Below are 18,811 nucleotides of genomic sequence, written 5' to 3' on the forward strand. Positions count from 1 at the left end.
TGCTGAGCCGGGGGCTCTCCCCAGGCCTTGCACAGCCCCTGCCTGCCACGGCTGGTGGAGGGGACCGGGGCCGGTGGCTCACAGGGACCTCAGCACGTGCGCACGGGCACCGCCAGCGGCAGGAGCCTCCTCTCCACGACGGCCCGGGCCCAGCGCGGGGGCCGCAGGTGCCCCTGTCCCGGTGTCTCGGTGCGCGCTTGCTCGGGCTCTGCGGGCGTTCGGAGCCGCCCGACCCTTCACAACGACGACCCCGAAGCGGGTCCAACGGCGGGTTTGCGGCCCGGCCCGGCGCTCGGGGAGCGCTGCTGCGAGCCCGCGCGAGCAGGCGGCGGCGGTGGCCTCCCTCCCCACGCCAGTTCGCGGGGGCGTCTCCGGGAGGCGACGGCTGCGGCGCTCGGCCCGAACGACGCCCGGGCTCCCGGCCGCGGCCTCCGCCCCGGGCCCCGCCGCCGCCGGCGCCCCCTGACCCCTGACCCCGCCCCCTGGCGCGGCCCCGCCCCGCCCGCCCCGCCGCGCCCCCGGCGCTCCCCCGCCCTCGCGGCGCCGCAGCCAATGAGCCGCCGCCGCCGCATCCGGGGCCCGCGCCCCCCCCCCCGCCGCTCGCGCTCGGCCATGGCGGAGGTGAGTGAGCCGCCGGCGGGGTCGCGCCGGGCCGGGCTTCGGGCCTCCCGCCTCCCCCGGCCGGGCGGGGACACCGGGGCCTCTCCGAGCCCCGGCAGCCCGGGGCCGCGGTCCTTCGGCCGCGGGGTGGATGGGGCGGCGCGGGCCGCCGGAGCGGGGCCCGCCGGGGCGGGGGCGCTCGGGCCGAGGGGCGCCGGGGCTCCGGGCGGCAGCAGGCCGAGGGGCGGGGGGCGGCCTGGGGCCGGGAAGGCGGGCAGGGGAAGGGGCGCCTGGGAGAGACCCGGCGGGAGAGCCGGGGCGGGCGGCGGGGCAGCGCCTGAGCCCGGGGACCGGCGCCGGCTCTGCCCTCCCGCCAGCGCCGGAGGAGGCGGCAGCGGGGCTGCCCGCGGCGGAGGGCCCGTCGCCGGATCCCCGGGAGAAGCGGGCAGCTTAAAGGGGCTTTGGGCCGGAGGGCCCGCCTGAGGGGCCGGGGGGCGGCGGGCGGGACTGCCGGGGCTGGAGCGCGGCCGCGGCGCCTCGGCCCGGCGAGGGCTGCTTCCCCCGCGGGGCAGCGAGGGTCCGGAAGGCTGGCGGAAAGGCGCGGTGGCACAGAGCGAAGCGGGAGTCCGAAGCGGCTTTAGCACAGCAGGGTCCGACAGCGTTGGGGTCTCTGGGGAGCCGGGGTCAGAGAGGTGCGGAGCTGCTGGAAAGGGGCTCGGAAAGGCTGGAGGTAAGCGACAGGGCCTGAGCAGCGGGAGAACGTGGAGGTCAGGAACGTGGGAATGGCAGAGGGCTGGGGAAGGCAGCAGGAACGGTTCGGCTGGGTGGCTGGGACCGGGAGAACTGCCCTGCCAAGGGAGCAGGTGGGCAAGGGGGGCTTGTGCTCTGGTGCTGGGTCGGGATGCGCCTGCTGCCTCTCCCATTGCGACGCCGTGTTTCTCTTGGTGCCTCGTGCCGAAATGTTGCTGCCATCGCTCCGCCAGACTTATGGTTGGTGATGCCATTCCCTGTCAGGTCTTGACACGTCCTTGAAATATCACCATCCTGTTGTAATCGTTGTCATGGCACAGCTGCACTTCATTTCCATCCCGAGATCCTTGTGGTGACCACGACGTGGGAAAAGGATGCTGGGAAGACATCGAGGTAGCTGGCTGCTCTGTCGCAGGGTCTCAGAACACCGCTAGCTGAGACAACTTCTGTTTGATGGCAGGGCTTCGCTTTCAGGGTATTTCGGCATTTTGCATGAGCGAGGTGCCATCTGGCCTGCCTGCCATCCCATCCAGAATGGTTTGGTCTTCGCTGCCGCCTTTGGTGGAGCACGAAGGGTGCTGCATTCATCTGTGCCAAAGCATTACTTTGGCACATTGTTGGGCTGACGTGACACGCTGAAGTGCTGCCCTGGCACGCTGCACCACGTTGCCGTTGTGCACACAGGTCTCTGTCTTGGGGAGATCCAGGAGCCGTCACTGTCTCGCAGAAGAGGTTTGAACTGCGGAGTATCTTTGCTGTGACATTGCAACGGCGTGTGATTTGGGCGCTGATTTTCCTGAGCGGTGCAGGAGATTACCTGTGTGTCTTGTCCGCCGTTTGCTTTTTGCTCTTTCAGGCCCATAGCTTACAGGATGAATCTGTTTCCATCCATACCACTTCCTTCTGGCTACAGCTGGAGTTCGTAGAAAATGGACCCATGTCAAGTAGTATGGACAAAGCAAAGGAACAAGGAATGCTTCTTTCACTGAGTCTGAAATACGTGTTAAACTAGCTCAGGAAACCATGTTAGTAATTAAAGTAGTAACACTGGAAAGGGAAACTTTCCCTCTTTTTCCTCACTTTCTTGCAACAGTGGTTTCAGCTTGAAGGGTTTTCTCTGGTAGTTCTCTGGACAAACGATCTGCCTTGCACTGGAAAACAGCTTTCTCAGTGCAAAAAGCTCAGAGCTCAGGCTCTTCCTCTGCCTGCGTTTTCTGAAACATGGCTGTTGCTTTGTTCCATGTGCTCAAAAACTTGAGTCCAGAATTAAGGAAGGAGTGCTGGAGTCATCCAGAAATACAAACATGGGAGTGAGTAATTGGTCAACCTCGGTGTAACTTTTGAGACAAAAGTTATTCTCATGCCTGAGAAGCAGAGACTAGTGGAAGGAAAGCAGCTGCTGGGAAACTTGAAGTGAGATGAAAGGAATTTAATCTCCCTTTTCCCCCCGTGATTAAATGTAGGAGCCCTTTTCCAGCATCATGCTGCACTGTCAAAATAAATGGAGTTCACCACTGTGACCTTTCATGGTGACCAAAACTGTCACCAGCAATAGGAGCATCTATACCTTGTCCAAGAACCATTCTTGATCTGGAAGTATCTGGTAGTGCCTCAGTGTTGCTGCTGTCTTTCTGACGTGTGTAATGCTGTTGCATTTTCTGCCTCCTGTGTGACATTTGGATTTGAAGTGTCAGACTACCTCGCCTTCAAACGAAATAACTCCACATCACGTGGCATCGGCAATCAGTGTAATCAGGAATATTCTCTCTGTCATCATTTACATATTTAAGCCAGACCTGCCTTTCTCCCCTGCTCCTTTGACTCTGACTCTGGTTTCCGTGGTCTTCTGGATTTGTAAATAATCTGAGGGATCATTCGATTTCACACATGTTTAAATTTGGGTGTGGAATGGGCCATTTACTTTGTCTGTTACTTGTTTCTTCTTTTCTCAGCTCAAACGCACCAGTGCTAGTTATTTTGTGGCAACTCCAGCTCACAGCAATTCCCACTTGCTCTAATGCTACCTTACTGCTTCTGGGAAATAAACTTGTGATTAGTTACTGAGTTGTCATCCTGTCGTACGGACTATTACTCTTCATTTCAGCACCTGATCTGAAATATCAGTCAGGTATATAATAGATCCCATCATTCCTGAAGTATTCTTGACATCTTTTCAAGCCAGGCCAGCCACTGCTAACAGTTTCGGTCTTTGTTTTCAAAATCCTTTGCATGCAGCTCCTTATTGATCCCCATGTGAAGGAGACACAATCGATATATAGATCATTGTCTCAGGAAAGAGAGTTCTGCAGATCGCTCAAGACTAGAGGGAGTAAGTGTAGACCTCACCCTTATGCTTTTCATGAAACCGGGGTTGTTTCCTTGGAAGGATTTATCCAACAGGGTTTTGTACTTGGTCACGTTCCAGCAAGGCCCAACAAAGGGGCATTGACACTTTCCTGAGTTACGAAGCTGCTTCCCGGTATGACCATCCTCAAAATGGAGGCTGTCCGAATCCTTTCTGTCCCCTTCTCCTTTCATTATCCCATAAACTCCTCCCTTTTCTTTTAGTGTGCACGGTCACTGGGCTCTGCCTGCAGCCAGACAAAGTGGTCTCCAGTGGGGTTATCTTGCTGCTAATAATCAGACGCTTGGGGATGGTGAATTGAAGCACACAGTCTGTGCTCCAGTTGGACTAGCGGCATCCTCTTTTCACCAGTCCTGGTAGAGGAAGGAGCAAGAATTCCACAGCTGCTTCACAGATCCTTTCCCTTCCTCCCTCTCAGTCCTTCTCTCATATGGCAATATCTTCTGCTGCCTTCCAGGCCAACCGTTATCTTAGTGGTAATTATGCCTAGAAAACAGCTGCTTCTAGTCATTATGGAATTTGCAATATATGTGTTAATACCTGAAGGCACTAACTCAGAACCCAAAGTCTGGGGTGCCTTTTTTAGTGTATACTTTGCTGTGTTGTTAGAGGATGAATTTTGATGTGAAGCTGTACTATGTTTTCTTAAATAAGTCATAGGAGCCTCGTACTGAAGCATTGTAGATATCTTGGCTCCCACTGAGTAAGTGAGGAGTGATGGTGCACGGCTGAGATTATTAATGGCTGAGAATCATAAAAAGATGCCATTGGTGACTGGGGGACTGACACTATGATTTTTTTCCGCAGTCGGATGCTCTCAGTCACCCAAAGGCATTGGTTAATTACCTGCTTGCTCCCTACCTAGGCTGAACTTGATGAACAGCATTTCCATGTACAGCAGCCCAAGGAGCAGCAGATGTTCTGGGTTGTTTTCCAGGCCTCAGCCCATACTGCTGCCTGAACTTCTGACCGAGCACTGAATGCCAGAAAGCAGGTGCCTGTTCTCGGTGTCTACCTGTCTCACCCTTTCCCACCTCACCTGTGCCTCTCGCAGTCCTACCAGACTCCTTCGCTGCCTGCTCAGCTCTAAATTTCTTTGCTCACCCCTCTGAGCCTTCTGGAGGCGGTGAGGCATTAGGGAGAAGCCAGTGTGTTGTGGCCGGCTGCTTCCAATTGCCTCTCCAAAGAGTGGGTCAGTTCATAAAAATGCTGTGTTCAAACAAGCATGATGTGTGTAGAATAATGGCTTAGGGTCAAAATCCTTCTTTTATGTGAAAATGTAAGCCATAGGATCTGAGGTCTTAAACTGGTGAGAGGATAAATAATTAGTGGAGTGCTGAAGATAAAAAGATAAAATGGAAACACCGCCATATGCAGTTAGAGACTGAGGGGAACGTGATGAATCCGGAGGAGAGGAGGCCTGGAAGAGCTGTTAAATACACTTGACTAGACCTCTTTTTGCACAGCACAGTTTCTAATACTATCCTGTGTGGGTTTTGTTAACTTTTGCTTTGAAATTAAATTAATTGCATTTGCTGGTGGGGTTAAGTGGCTGGAGGCGTGTTATGTTTCTAAGAAGAGATGTCTGAGCTGTGTTTTTCTCTTTTCTTGAAGGCCTCGGTCGGCAGGCAGAGTCCGAGGGTGGTGCCATACCCAGCCCACAGTCTATGTCCTGGAGAGCCTGGCCTTCAGAGTGCAGCAGGTAGCCACAGTTTAAGTACGCTTCTGTTTGTTGGTCTGGGTTCCAGAGGAAACAAGGCTCCTGTGATCAGCCTGTCTGTTCCCTTCTCCTTCCAACATCGTCCAAACCTGGTGGTTGATTCCCGTGCCATTTGACAGAGGAGGAAAGTCTTAAAGATGCCAAAGCTCCTACAAGTGTCCATTTGCCCATTCTTGCAATAAGGGGTAATTATCCTAAAAATGCCTCAGGCGAAGGAAAGGCTGCAGTATGCATTCACATGTTATGACATTAGCGAATCCAGTCAGGAGAGACACATAAATACTCAGAAAACCTTCAGATTCAGCTTTCGGTCAGTTGTGGAACTTGACTGTGCAGAGAACCAGGCTTTGCAATTTAGTGCTCACGGAGTGACTTCTTTCAGTTGTGTTCCCCAGCCCCTCTCACTCCTTTCTACCTGATCTCTCCCTCTGGCTTATCATGGCTGCACACACAAGAGAGGGTCGTCCCAAGCTTTGTTGCATCTGAAGATGTGGTCCAGGGTGGTGCTAGTATCCGAACTTCTTCCTGCAACTTCTTCTGTCCCTGCAGTTGTGTCAATGGGCTCAGCTGATCATCGACTGAACCTAGCAGAGATCCTTTCACAAAACTATGGTGTACGGGATGAAAGGGAAGAAGAAGATGATACTCAGGAGAAGCAGAAATCCTTAGAAGAGCTGGAGAAGAGTTTCAGTGCTTCTCAGGTAAAGGCAGCAAGGGAGGGGAAGGGAAGTTACCTGCTGGATTTTCTTGTTTGCTTTTACAGTACTGGTACCAAAGATCTTTGTGTGAAACTCTGACTTGCTTGCTCAGCTGGCAATGCGCTGCATTTAGGTCCACCCATCAGTGAGTCTTAAGTTTGCATTTGGATGGGAAGGAATGGTTTTGACAACAGGTGGCAGCAGTAAATTTTGGAGTCTTCCTCTGTCAAGTAGCCACTCTGACAAGGTGGTCTTCGCTCATCTTGCTGAAGAGCCATCAGCTGTTGCATATATGTCCGTTTCACAGTGGAGGAAACACAAAGATGAGATGATGTGGTGCTCCTGTGGGTGGTCCCGCAGAGGCCTCAGTGGAACACAAAGCGTGTTCTTTGTGACAGAGACTGTCTCTTCAGGTCAGGCACAGGACTAATGCAGGGATTTGCTCCTTCCCTTCCTCGGTATAAATACAGTTCTGCTGTCTGTCATCTCTTCACCAGCATGAAATCTAGTATTAAAAAAAAGGATATTTTAAAAATACCCTTGACTGTATTGCTTCAGGGTGAAAGTTCCTGGCTTCTCTCTGCCTTTGAGAAGAACAGGTTATGGTGGGTCCTGATAGACCGTGCCTCCTTCATTACGCAGCATTACCCGAGGCAGTTCAGAGCCCCCAGAAGAGCAGAGCTGCCTTGACTGCCTCTGCATATCTCTGTGTTCACTACAGCTGGTGTTGTACTCGGTGATTGTTCCATTCCTGATGAAGCTTTGTCCTCCTCTCGCTCAGAGCAGTGAAATGCCATTTGAGGAGCTGCTTGCACTTTATGGCTATGAGGCATCTGATCCCATCTCGGAGCAGGACAGTGAGAGCAATGATATTGCTCCAAATCTCCCAGATATGACTCTGGATAAGGTAAGAGCAGCTGTCTGCTTGGGTGTATGCTGTTAGCCTGTGCTGTAGGTTACTGTACTGTCTTGGAGCTTGAGACGTCTCGTAGCTCTTTGCAGGTGGGGTTTGACTAATGCTGGGGGAAGGGGCCTGCCTAGTTCTGGTGTCCCAGTGAGGAATGCCAGGTGCAGAAATTAAGTTTAAAGAGTTTAGAGGAGACTGGAGAAAGGATAACTGTTTTTAAAAGAACACTGTAAAAACTCTTTATGGAACTTGGGTTACAAGTCCTTACACATAGATGTGGATCGGTGGAGAGTCGGGGGGGGTTGTATCTTCCCAGCTGAAGCTATGGCTCTTCCTGTTCTAGCTAAAGTCTGTAGAAAGCTTTTTTTTTCATTCCAGGATCTTTGAGATATTTGCTCTGGCTGGAGCTCTACAGAAGGGGCCACTTGCTTGTCCTCTCTCTGGCTTCCATAGGAAGCCACTCTTGGCACTTGTAGAAGTGCTTCTAGGAAGGATAATCTGGGGATGGTGGGGAGCGTGAGAGGCAATCTGTCTTTGGAGAAGCTATGGGAGGGTGAGGAGACCTGTGGATGTGGCCACCTTTGGCCAGAAATGCTTTACTCTAGGCCTCCCTCCCCCCGCATATTTTTTTTTTTTTTTAATTTAAAAATATTTTTCACTTTCTTGTTGTTGTTAAAAGGAACAAATAGCGAAGGATTTGCTTTCAGGGGAAGAAGAGGAGGAGACACAGTCTTCAGCTGATGATCTGACTCCATCCGTCACATCCCACGATGCATCGGACCTATTCCCAAACCAGCCTGGCTGTATGTGTCGCTAATTTCTAAGTAATTGGTTTTTATTTAGATGTGATGTGTAGAATAGGGCAAGAATGTTTTTCTTTATTTTGTCACTAAGTTTCCTGACATCAATTTTTCCACTTTCCTTCTCGGGGCTGCAAATAAACCTGAGTGCTAACGGTGTTACCATGCATCGGTTAGGACGTGATAGAGTGTAGATGAGCAGTGGAGTGAGGAGAGAATTGTCTTTAGCTCTAACGTATAACATTGAGAAAGTGAGAATTGTTTTGCTACCTGCTGTAATTGCAGTCTGAAAGATCAGTACCTGATCTGACATCTCTAGAAGTGAATAAATTCAGTAGTACTAGTGGTGTGATATATTGTGGCAGTTCCTAAATACTGGAATACTCAGGAAGCCAAGGTGCATGAGAGAGACTTGGCATAAAGTGATCTTATTCCTTCTGCTAGCCTGCAAAACGAAGGATTCTGAGCTCCCTGGATTGGTCGGCACCACCCATGTGGCAAGTGTGCAAATTCTTTTATTTAAAAGGAGAAAATTAAAATATGAGTAAGTTGTCACTGAGGAACATGCTGAAAGGATGCTTAAGGACAGAAGTCCATAACTTTAGGACAGAAGATGAAGGGAAGGAGAGGGAAGAGAGCAATAGAAAAAAAAAAAACCAAACAAACAACCCCAAACACTGCATAACTACAGATCTTTTCCTTTCCCACAAAGCAAACAACTTCCTTGCTGATGAAGACAAAGAGCCCTGTTCATCTCCGTGTGCTTCCTCCATGGCTGAGGATTCAGAGGAGGATTCCATCCCATCCAATGAGTGTAAGAAGGTAAACGACTTGAGTGCATTGGGAGGGGGAGCTAATACAATGCGCCTGAGTCTGAGAAAAGCATGACACCATAGCGCTGTGATATTTCCTCAATAATTTTTCTTTCTTTTATTTTCTTTTGCTCAGTGCCTTGCATTTTCTGGAAGGCAGTGGCAGATACGGGTTACAAGAGATTTTTTTAATACAATCTTGAAATCTGTATCTGAAATTATCTTCTGCTTCAGATGTGGAAAATGCTGTTGTGCCTTGGTAAATTAAAACTGCAGCCTGTAGCCCTATAAAGGTGAAATGCTGTGCAGTATTCCCAGCAGGATTTACTGAGGGGGAACCATCACATGAAAGAGAGGAGCAGACTTCCAAATTCATCCTGGTTGAGAAGGTTGCAGGAGAGCTGCTTCATTTCTTTATCTCCAGCCTTAGCTGCTTGCCATATATATTTAACATTAAAACTATGTAAATGCCTAAGGTCCCCAAAGTATCATCTGGTTGGTAGTAAATCTTTTTTGTTACCCTATAAAATAGTCAGGGTTCCCTAGAAGTAATAGTGACATTGGGGACTACCAATATACAAGTCGTAGTCCCTAAATCATGAAGTATACCTCAGCACCTACGTGGAGCATTTTTCATTTCAATTTACCCACTTCTCTGTGGTGATATTTCAGGAGATCATGGTTGGACCTCAGTACCAAGCCACTGTTCCCATCGTCCACTTAAACAGGCACGGTGAAAAAGGTAAGGCCGCCTGCTTTGTGTATCTTGTTTGGATGTAGGGCTGCTGGCCTGGGCGTCTGATGGGGCCCTGGTTCACCAGTTCTGCTCTGTGTCTCTAGGCTTGGTGCCTCTCAGTGTTGACACCAAAATTTACAGTTACACCTGAGCTAGCTTTAAAGTAGCCTGTTTGAACAGGGCTAGTTATAGAGCTACAGAAGCGAAGAAGCTCAGTGAAAACTGGGTTGGTGTGACAGGTTTGGAGGAGCGGGTCTCAGCTGTAGCCAAAGAGAAGGAGTACCCTTCTGGAACTACTCTAATTTATTTTTCTCTGATGTCTTCCTTAAGTAGCCAGGGTTATTGTCACTCAGTACTCCCTGGAGCTGATCAGTTTCCAGTTTGATAGGCTGTCTGCAGAGTAGATGGAGGTGCCTTGATTTGCAGATCGCATCTGATAACTACTGGAATACTAGCAACAGCTTGTTGAGTTTCTGAACAAGATAGCTAACAGAAAGCCATGTGTTTAGAAATTACTTGCTTCCTCCCTAGTTCTTTTATCCTAACAGACCCTGAGCAAATTAGTTAAAGTTATCAGTTTTGCAGGTATCATTTCAGATTTACCCAATATAGTTCTCAGAACTTTTTGCTGTTACTTTATCAGTGCTCTCAGCCTTCTGTATTGAAGACCACAGATTTAGTGCACGTTTTCCATAACCTGTGTTTGCATCAGTATGAAATGAAAGGAAACTGATAAAAGATCCCCATTGGGATCAGGTATGCCATGTCTGTAGTGCCTCTGACCTGATTTTAGTGATTCTACAGGGCAGAAGAATTAGTTCCTTTGCCTCTAGAAATGAGTTAAGTACAGAGGGTGCTAATGTTTTTATTTGAATAGAAAAATCTCAATATTTCTGATTATTTTTTTTATTGCAGAGTCTTTCTTCTTGCTGTCCTCTGCGCTGTTATTTTACTTAAACATCTCTCTGCATTGTTGTGTGCCGTGTTCTCATGGGCTAAGAGCCTTAAAAGCTGAAAGAGGCAAGAATCACTTGGTGATGCAGTGTGCTCCTGCTATTCTGCCTGGGTGGAGCAGCTCATGGAGGAGTATTACAAGCTATCACAGGGGAGGGACAGCCTTGCAGCTGCTTAGTTTTGTGTCTAGGACAGTGAGAGGGTCTTGAGCCTAGGCCAGGGTTGTAGCTCAAAGCTGCCTTCACCTCCCACTCCTTTTGTTTACTGTGTGCTGGAAAAGACACCTTAGACCCTAGGGTTTTTTAGTTGCCAGGGTTAAGGAATCAAAGCAACAATCTTTGAGAAGGTGGTAACAAAAACCTTGTCAACCAACCCTTCTGAAGAAGTGGAAGCAAGCCGAGCCTGTGCTTAGGGCTCTAAAAGGGGTATAAAGAGTATTAAGCTTATCTGCCTCCAAAATCAGGAGGGAAAATGCAGCACCTTCACAGAGATGGTTGTCATCTCTAGTGCCAAGTTGGAGTACCAAGCAAAGATTTCTTCCCTCCTTCTGTCTCTCCCATGCACGTACATGCAGGCTATTTCTCAAAAGCAGCAGAATTTTCTGTTTGATTAGCTTATTTCAGTGCTTTTTCTGTTAGCCTATGAGAATGAAGATCAGCTGCTTTGGGACCCAAACATACTCCCTGAGAGAGAGGTTGAAGAGTTCCTATACCGTGCAGTGAAGCGGCGATGGGACGAGCTGTCTAGCAGCAGCCTGCCAGAAGGAGAGATGGTGAAGGACAATGAACAGGTAAGCATTGGGACTTCTTGCAGCCTGCAGATACTCTAACGGTGCTGGCGTAATAGTGCGTTTCCTACAGAGATCCTGACTGAGAGACCCACTTAAAAGAGAATGAGACCTAACTCCAGCGATCCTCTACTCCTGCTTCATGGATAAGTGAGGGTGTGCTGCTCAGCTGCAGTCTTGGGAGGCTGTTCACCCTCCTGTTGGGAACACAGGAAAAGGCTGTGGTGGATCGCACCACAGGCCTGTCTAGCTTAGTGCTTTTTTTCCAACACAATAACAGAAGTTTTGGAAAGCGTGTAACAGACTGGGCAAGTAGAGAATGGGTACTGTTTTTTGACTGTACTCTCCCAGTATCCCAAACTCTCTGAGCTAGAGCCTGCAGCAGGAACATCCTTTTGGATCTGTCCTCTATAGCGTTGTCTAATTCTTCTTTGAAGCCAGCAGAAGATCAAACATTTGGCTAAGAAACTTCAGAGCAGTTGTTTCCTCTAAGCTAGTCAGGTTAGATTCTCACAGTAAGCCTGCAGAAACACAGAGGCACACATGTAATCTGCAGAGCTGCTAGTAGAACTGCATCTTTTCAGTCCCAGGGTTTGTAATCCACCACCTTGAAAAGTGGAATAATCTATGCTGATGGTCAAGCTTGGGTTAGTGGCAAAGTGGCTCCTGGGAAAAATAAGTTTTACGAAACAAACGTGAGTCATGAGCAGGTTGGTTTGTGGTGTGTTGCTCAGGTATGTGCTGTCAGTAATTTTCTCCTGTTTCCTAGGCTTTGTATGAACTGGTTAAATGCAACTTCAATGCAGAAGAGGCACTGCGGAGGTTAAGGTTCAATGTGAAGGTTATCAGAGGTGAGAACCTCCCATATTTTGGTTCTACCCCAAACATCAAGGCACATGTAACTCTTTCTAGATTCTGTACATCTCCTCCAATTCCTCTTTCTTTCTGCTATAGATGAGCTTTGTGCCTGGAGTGAGGAAGAATGTAGAAATTTTGAACATGGCTTCAGGGTCCATGGGAAAAACTTTCATCTTATCCAAGCAAACAAGGTAAGGACGCTCACCCCTGCATCCCACTAAGACAAAGGGAAGGAGGCACGTGCATTTGCACCAGAGGTATGTTTTGAGCCTCGGCTAATGCAGGAAGTTCAGGACTGCCGAGTTCCGATCCCAGGCTTTGTGTTGACTCATGCTAGCAGGTGATGGGCTGTTCACTGCCCTGCTCTGCCTTATTTTCCAGGTGGGAGAAGTCACAAACAACACTGACCTGCATGAGTGATGTCAGTTAATTACTGATTAGCCCTTTCTGGAGTCTCAAAAGTTCTTTCCAAACTCTCAGCCCTTGCAGTACTTCTGTGAATGAGTGAGTTGAGCATGTGGATGTTTTGTAAAGTCCCCTGGGGTCCTCTAGAATGAAAGATGCTGTTGTAGGGAGAGCTGGGCCCCAGGACATATGCTGCTGTGCTGCGAGTTGGCAGAACCAGAGAGTCCAGTTCTACCGCTGATTAATTGTGGGCATGTTGATGCTGGCCAGTGAAAATGGATGCAGGTTTGCTCTCTTGATGTTAAGTGTGCTACTGGAAGCGCAGGAAAGTCCTGCACGAATGTACCGTGTGTGAACCCACACTGGGGTCTGCAAGAGCAATTGTGCACTGTGGGGAGTTCTTTCTCTGGCCAATTACCACCTTGGAAATCTCAGTATGTGCTTACGTTCTGCAGTGTAGATGTGTCCATAGCAATATAAATTACTGTAATGCACTTAATTTTCTGTGCTGATTAAATGGGAGAGTAGTCCTTGCTCCATGAGATGCATCTTGATGCATGGCTTTCTGACTGTGATGTTTCTCCTCAGGTCCGCACCCGGTCAGTGGGCGAGTGTGTGGAGTATTACTACATGTGGAAAAAATCAGAGCGCTATGACTACTTCACTCAGCAGACTCGTTTAGGAAGGAAGAAGTACGTCCTCCACCCTGGAGCCACGTGCGTGGAATATTCTCACACTAAAATTAGTAATATTAACCTCCAAGTGAAGATTCCTGCTGCAAAGCACCTCCGCTTAAAAGACTGCGCTTTCTGCTCTAGAAGGTTTCTTGGGTGGGAGCATGGAGGGATGCACTGGATATTCTCAAAACATAAACACTGTTAGTGTGGGGAGGGAAGATAAAGCAATTATTTGCTTGCATGTGGACTTTCTTGTATCAGAAAACACTGTTTTGTTTCACACAAATGCATTCACAAAAATTAGGGCTAGGGTCAGGGATTCAGGGCTGATCTCAGGAAATAACTCAGTTCAATGAGGTTTTGGGAAGGGAGCTTTTTAAGTTAAAAAATACACTATTTCTGGTGTTTTGGAGCCTGAATTAATTTCTTTCCCTGCTGCCACCCTTTGAGCCAAATTCTTCACTTTGAAATATATGCTAATTACAGAAAATACTTTTCAGAAAGGTTGAAACTGAAATGTTTTAAAAGGTCAACATGAAATATTTAAGTTTAATCAATTAAAAGCATTAGATGAAGTCTTAGATTTTTTTTTTTTTTAATTCTGATGCAAGACAGGAAAATACCTGAAATCTCAAATCCCCCCAGGGTGGGAAAATATTTTCTCATCACTTGCTCTTTGCTGGTGCATTAACATTGTCACAACCCACTGCAGTCATTCTGTGAAGCTGGCTGTTTCCTGGGGAGAGCATTTGATCATTTATTTTGCTTTGGAAGGGGCTGGGGCTTGTAGAGAGCTGGGGGGGCAGAGCTCTTTGTTTTGGACAGCTACAGAGCCCGTTCTGGTTTATCATGGGCTGGTCTTAGCCACACTGAGTTACCTGCGATCGCCTCAGTGCAGAGTCTAAACTGGGGTCTGCAGACTAGGAAGGGACAGACGTTCATTCTAGTGAGGTCTCTACAGTCCTGTTGCTTTATTTGTTGATGGGTTTTAATCCCAGTCACTGTTTTCCCTGCCTGCGTCTCTCTGCTTAACAGGTGGTGGCAGTGCTATCTGTCTTTCCCCACAGGGATTACACCGACAATGACTTGGATGGGGGTGAAGTAGAAAACACCAGTCGTTCTCGGAGCTCCCCACCAATTCCCTCTGCAACTAGCTGCCTGGATTCTCACTTCAGTCAAGATCAGATAGCAATAGAGAGCACAGGTAACTTCCTTTTCTTCTGTCTGCCATGGGGATAACTCGTCTCCCTCACCCAGCAGCACAGACCCTCCTTTGCCTTTCTCCTGTTGCCATGAACCAGCTGCTGCTCTTCTCCATGCGCCTTGCCGGTGTGCTCGCTTTGCCCTGTGTCAAATACCAGCCCTGGGCAGATTTTGGTTTGAGCAAAGGAGACTCATCTGTCTCTACACTGGCCAGTAGTGACTTAGAGAGTTGCTCCTGCTTCAGGCTTGGAGGGGTGGCCTAAGTCATTCCCAAAGCAAAAGGATTTGCACTAACTTTGGGCACCTGAGTTAGGTGCTTCCAGTGCACTAACGCACAGACAGACTAGACACAGGCAACTCCTCCAGAGGCTGGTTTAAGGCACCAGAAGTGAGGCTGTACCTGCGAACTGCTTTCAGAGAGAGCTGGCTCTGAGAAGACTCACAGGGAGCCTGAAATGGGTTCATTCCCTCGCCATCCTACCACAGATGAGGGCTTTATGTAGGCACCTCCCAGGGGCTGTTGGCATGAGGGGATAGGACTTAAGATTTGGCTTATCATGGAATGTCTCTGTGAGATTTCCTTTAATTTCCATAGAAACACTGATGGCCTCCCATCTGCTGTCTGTATCTTGCCTTTCTTCGGTACATGCTGGCAGGGATCTTGGCTGCTATAATAAAGAAACATTTGTGCCATCAAACAAATACTGTTGTGATTAGGTGGGATTGAACTGGATTCTGGTTTTTTGTATGTTATAGACTCACTCTAGCTTTCTTTTCCTTGCTGTCCCCCACCCTTTCTTCCTCCCTGTCTGTCCATCTCCCACATTTCCCTCTTTTGTGGTGTGCAGAGCCCCTGAGCGTGGAGAGCACAGCCTGCAGCCTGGGCAGCGTGAGTGAATCGGGGCAGGGCTATGAGTGCAGTACTCCTTCGGAGACAAATTGTTCCTTCGACCCCACGGAGGAGACATCCTCAGGCACCATCTTGGCTTCCTGCACACAACACACTGTCAACCCCTCAGAATCGGGGCTCTATGCTTTGCCGCCAGCAGGACCAGGACTAGCAGAGAAGCAGGAGACATTGCAGAGCTCTGGTGAGACGATAACCATGGACTTCACTCTCCCTGCAGACATTAACGAGGGTTTGCCTTTAATTGCTGGCCCTGTGGATTTGGACAGAGACCCAGAGGCAGTGGTGGCCCCTGCGCAAGTGTCCTTATCGGTCACAGATTTTGGCCTCATTGGCATTGGAGATGTAAATAGTTTTCTGACTGCTCATCAGGCTTGCCCAGCACCTGTGGCTCGGTCAGAGCCTTTGTCACAGTGAGAGTCTCCAGTCACAAACTTGTCACAGACCCAGCAAGGACTTTGACCTGACTGAGTGAAATCCTGGAACTTCCACTGTTCCGTAGGGACAGTTTGGAGCTGTTGGTCAGAATCCATCTTTCCATCCTCCTTGATCCAAGGCTACAGTGAAACCAAACACCTTTCTGCTCCAGTGCATTTGGACGCAATCACGCAAAGCTGGTGGCTGGCTTTAGTGAGGGGGGAGGTCCATCACCCCCTGTTTCGTTGACCGTGTGTCACCCCAGGTAATGCCAGGCTGTTCGGAGAGTCCCTGCCTCGGGACAGGGGAGAAGTCCCTTGGCCCCGGTGGGACAGTCTGAGTGCAGAGTTGCTTTGAGAACAGGGATGTATCCCTGGCACTTTGGGGGCTGGGATGGGGGATGCAGTCTAGAGGTCCAAGAGCTTAGGAAATCCACAGGGAGCACAGTCCACCTGGGCTGCAGGGCAGTTTGCCTGCAGAGACGGGCATGGCGACACCAAAGGAAGATGAGGAGTCTTGGCCCTTCACCCACAGATAGTGTGTTGCAATAGAAGTCATTCTCCCCATTCCCCTCCCAACAGCTATCCTGCACTCCTGAGCTGTCAGTCGTGACAGGCGTGCACACTGCTGTTTTCAGACCTCTCGCAGCTGCGTGTGTCTTCCTGCCCGCTCCACCAGCAGCTGCAGGCGGGATGTGGCCTGGTCCAGCCCTTTGGCAGAAGCCTCAGGTCTTGGAAAGGGATACTGCGTGGTGCAGTAGCACTGTGTGCGCTTAAGTCCTTCTCACCTTCCCTTGCAGTGCTGGGCCGTGGAGAACTTGTACTGGGAGTAAAGGGAGTTTCTAGACCCACAAAGCGACCCTGGCCTCAGAGTGGTGCAATGCTGCCGCTTCTGTTACTGGCAGTGGATGACTTGATCCTTGCTGACTGCTGCAGTACAAGACGGTAAAATGCAGATGAAAACATCTGTAACTTCCCAGCTTGTTCAAACCATTTGTCAGCTGTGGGAGGAGGAGGTTGCTTAGCTCCCAGAACACCAAGTCTAGGACACCAGTGCTAGCACAGAGTCCCAGGCAGGAGAGCACGCCAGTCCCTGGGCAGCCCTGCCCCTTGCTGCGTCACAAAAATGCTCTCTGTTTTCTGAGAGGAAAGTATGTTTTCACTGCCATTAGCAATGTTTTGAGGAGGTGACGAGGGTGGCCCCGCATGGCAGCGAGGTGGCCAGCTGCTGTGCAGAGAGCCACAGTGGCATGTTTGTGGGTGTGCTGGAGTCCGGAGCTGCTTCGCTTCCCGAGTGCGTTCCAGGTCTGGGGTTTGCTGCTGGCTCAAATCCACATGTTCTCATTCCCCTTTTTTCCACGCAGGGAATGCTGTCTGCTGACTTGCTGGGCAAGGCTCTGGTGCAGATCTTCCCTTCCTCCAGCCATTTTCTGCATTTGGGAAGGGGTTTGGGTTGAAGTTTTTTGCTTGTTTTGGTAGAGGCCTTTGGGCTGTGATCCTGCAGTTGGTTCTGCTGCCAGTGGCTTTGGAAGATGACTAAAACCATTAGCCCGGGTCCTCCTTTTACCCGGCCCTGTGAAGCTGCGCTCAGCCCTGCAGTGGGAGCAGAGAGACAGCGTCAGGCAGCTTCGCAGGATGACAGAATCAGACCTTGTCTCTCATTTTCCAAGCCCCAGACCCATTTCGCGTGCATTAGCAGGAGTTTGCTTCGGTCCCCGGCCAGCTCTGCTGAGAGGTGCTGAGCTCCAGATGCACACAGCTGCCTTGACCAGGCGTCGCTTTGTCAACCAGATGTGGTAACCGGAGGCCTCCCCTCCGGCTGCTCCCAGTTGCTGGAAACAGAAAGCAAATACGAGTGCCCGCTCCATAGTGGAACTGCCCAGGCTGTGATTCCCCTTTTCTGGGGGAGAGTGGAAGCTCCTTGGCTGAAAGGAGAAGAGGAGGCAGGGTGAGAGCACGGGCAGCCCTCCCAGGGAGGGCCAGGCCTTGGCATCTCCTCTCCATCAGCCAAGAACATTCTTAGTTTTCCTGAAAGCATTTTTTCTTTGGTTGTTTCAAGCCCTAATGAAAGGAGAGGGGAGGCTGGGGGAGGCAAAAATGTCTCTTATTTATGTTCTTCAGTGTTGTTTACAGATTCGCATGGGGTCTTTCAACATGAGTGCGGCGCTTTTTCCTCATAACTTTAAGGGAGAGGGGTAGAAAGGGCTGGGACAGGGAGGGGGAGTCACTTGGGGAGGAGGTTTGGTTTTGGTTTTTTGTTGGGTTTTCTTTTTCCTTCTTACAAAGCACATTCACTTTGAGCCGCTCCCGATGCTGGACTCTTTCCCCCCTTTCCCCCCCCCAAGCCCTACACTGTGAAGTGATACTGCCTTGAAGACCCCTCAACGTTATTTATTTAATTAAAAACCTAATTTGAAAGTGAGCCAGAAGCCTGTCATGTTTTTGGAGACTGAGATGGCACGGTCCTGTGCATCGTGATGGCAGAAGTGAGAAAAGGGGTTCTTGCCTTTTCTGTCTGATCCTCTCCTGTGCTGAGTGCGTGCTCCGTGGGCAGGGGCGGGATGCCCAGCACAGCGCTCGGGAAGCTGTTGGCAGCAGATGTTCGTGGCCCCTTAGAGAGACCGATCTGAACACCGATCTCGGGTCTGTCCTGGGGGAGGTGGCGGGCCAGGTAATGACCCTGGAGCCCTGTGGGATCATGTCCTCCCATCCTGGGTGCTACGATTGCTGTCACAACAGCCCCAAGGTCCTGGTGCAGAAGCTGAACTCGACCCGCTCTTGAGCGCAGCTGCTTCTGCTGGGTGAGGAGCATCTTCATACCGGGATCAGTGAAGGGCTTGTGCCTGCAGGTCCCCATGGCTGGAGTGTGGGTGAGCTGCCCTGGTTGCCTGTGGCTCCTGTCCCGGGGGGCCTGGGGATGGTTCTCAGGGTCCCTCCTCTCTCTGTTCCTGGCCCTGCCTGCCTTCCCGTGCCTAGTACCAGGGAGGAGGCCTGGCTTCCTTGGCTGAATTTTCCCTCCTGGCGCTGTGCGTGGAGGAGAGGGAGGTGTTCATTGCTCTTACAGGTGCCCCGAGTTCTCTGAAATCCTGGCAGCCTTCAGAGAGCCCGTGGCAGTGGGAGGCGGGGGTCCATCCATGTCTCACTGGCTTCAGCCAGAAATAACATCCTGGAGGCGAGAGAAACGTTCCTGCTGCAACTGCGTTGTATGTTTCCACA

At 50.3% G+C, this 18,811-nt stretch overlaps 1 protein-coding gene across 8 annotated transcripts; it reads left to right on the top strand.

Moving 5' to 3' along the window:
- Positions 1–586: 586 nt before the first annotated feature.
- Positions 587–18,011, top strand: MIER2 (MIER family member 2). 8 transcript variants are annotated; one of them, XM_072845484.1, is made up of 14 exons: positions 593–621; positions 4,581–4,709; positions 5,330–5,417; positions 5,985–6,136; positions 6,855–7,040; positions 7,720–7,843; positions 8,553–8,662; positions 9,325–9,394; positions 10,966–11,132; positions 11,899–11,980; positions 12,084–12,178; positions 12,981–13,108; positions 14,137–14,273; positions 15,121–18,011. In XM_072845484.1, exons 4-14 carry the CDS (start codon positions 5,993–5,995, stop codon positions 15,594–15,596), a joined length of 1,719 nt encoding a protein of 572 aa, XP_072701585.1. In that variant the 5' UTR covers positions 593–621; positions 4,581–4,709; positions 5,330–5,417; positions 5,985–5,992; the 3' UTR covers positions 15,597–18,011. The 8 variants fall into 8 exon arrangements, with proteins under 8 accessions (XP_072701581.1, XP_072701583.1, XP_072701582.1 ...); XM_072845485.1 differs by lacking the exon at positions 593–621 and adding an exon at positions 1,200–1,330; XM_072845486.1 differs by lacking the exons at positions 593–621; positions 4,581–4,709 and adding exons at positions 1,288–1,330; positions 1,615–1,743.
- Positions 18,012–18,811: the final 800 nt, after the last annotated feature.

The sequence above is a fragment of the Ciconia boyciana genome, chromosome 24 (genome assembly GCF_034638445.1).
Source record: "Ciconia boyciana chromosome 24, ASM3463844v1, whole genome shotgun sequence".
Taxonomy (NCBI): Eukaryota; Metazoa; Chordata; class Aves; order Ciconiiformes; family Ciconiidae; genus Ciconia; species Ciconia boyciana.

Excerpts from the sequence above, each read along its gene's own strand:
- MIER2 (XM_072845480.1), top strand. Across the intron at positions 7,041-7,719 it reads CAGATATGACTCTGGATAAG|GAACAAATAGCGAAGGATTT; the intron begins GTAAGAGCAGCT and ends TGTTGTTAAAAG. Across the intron at positions 11,981-12,083 it reads CAATGTGAAGGTTATCAGAG|ATGAGCTTTGTGCCTGGAGT; the intron begins GTGAGAACCTCC and ends TTTCTGCTATAG.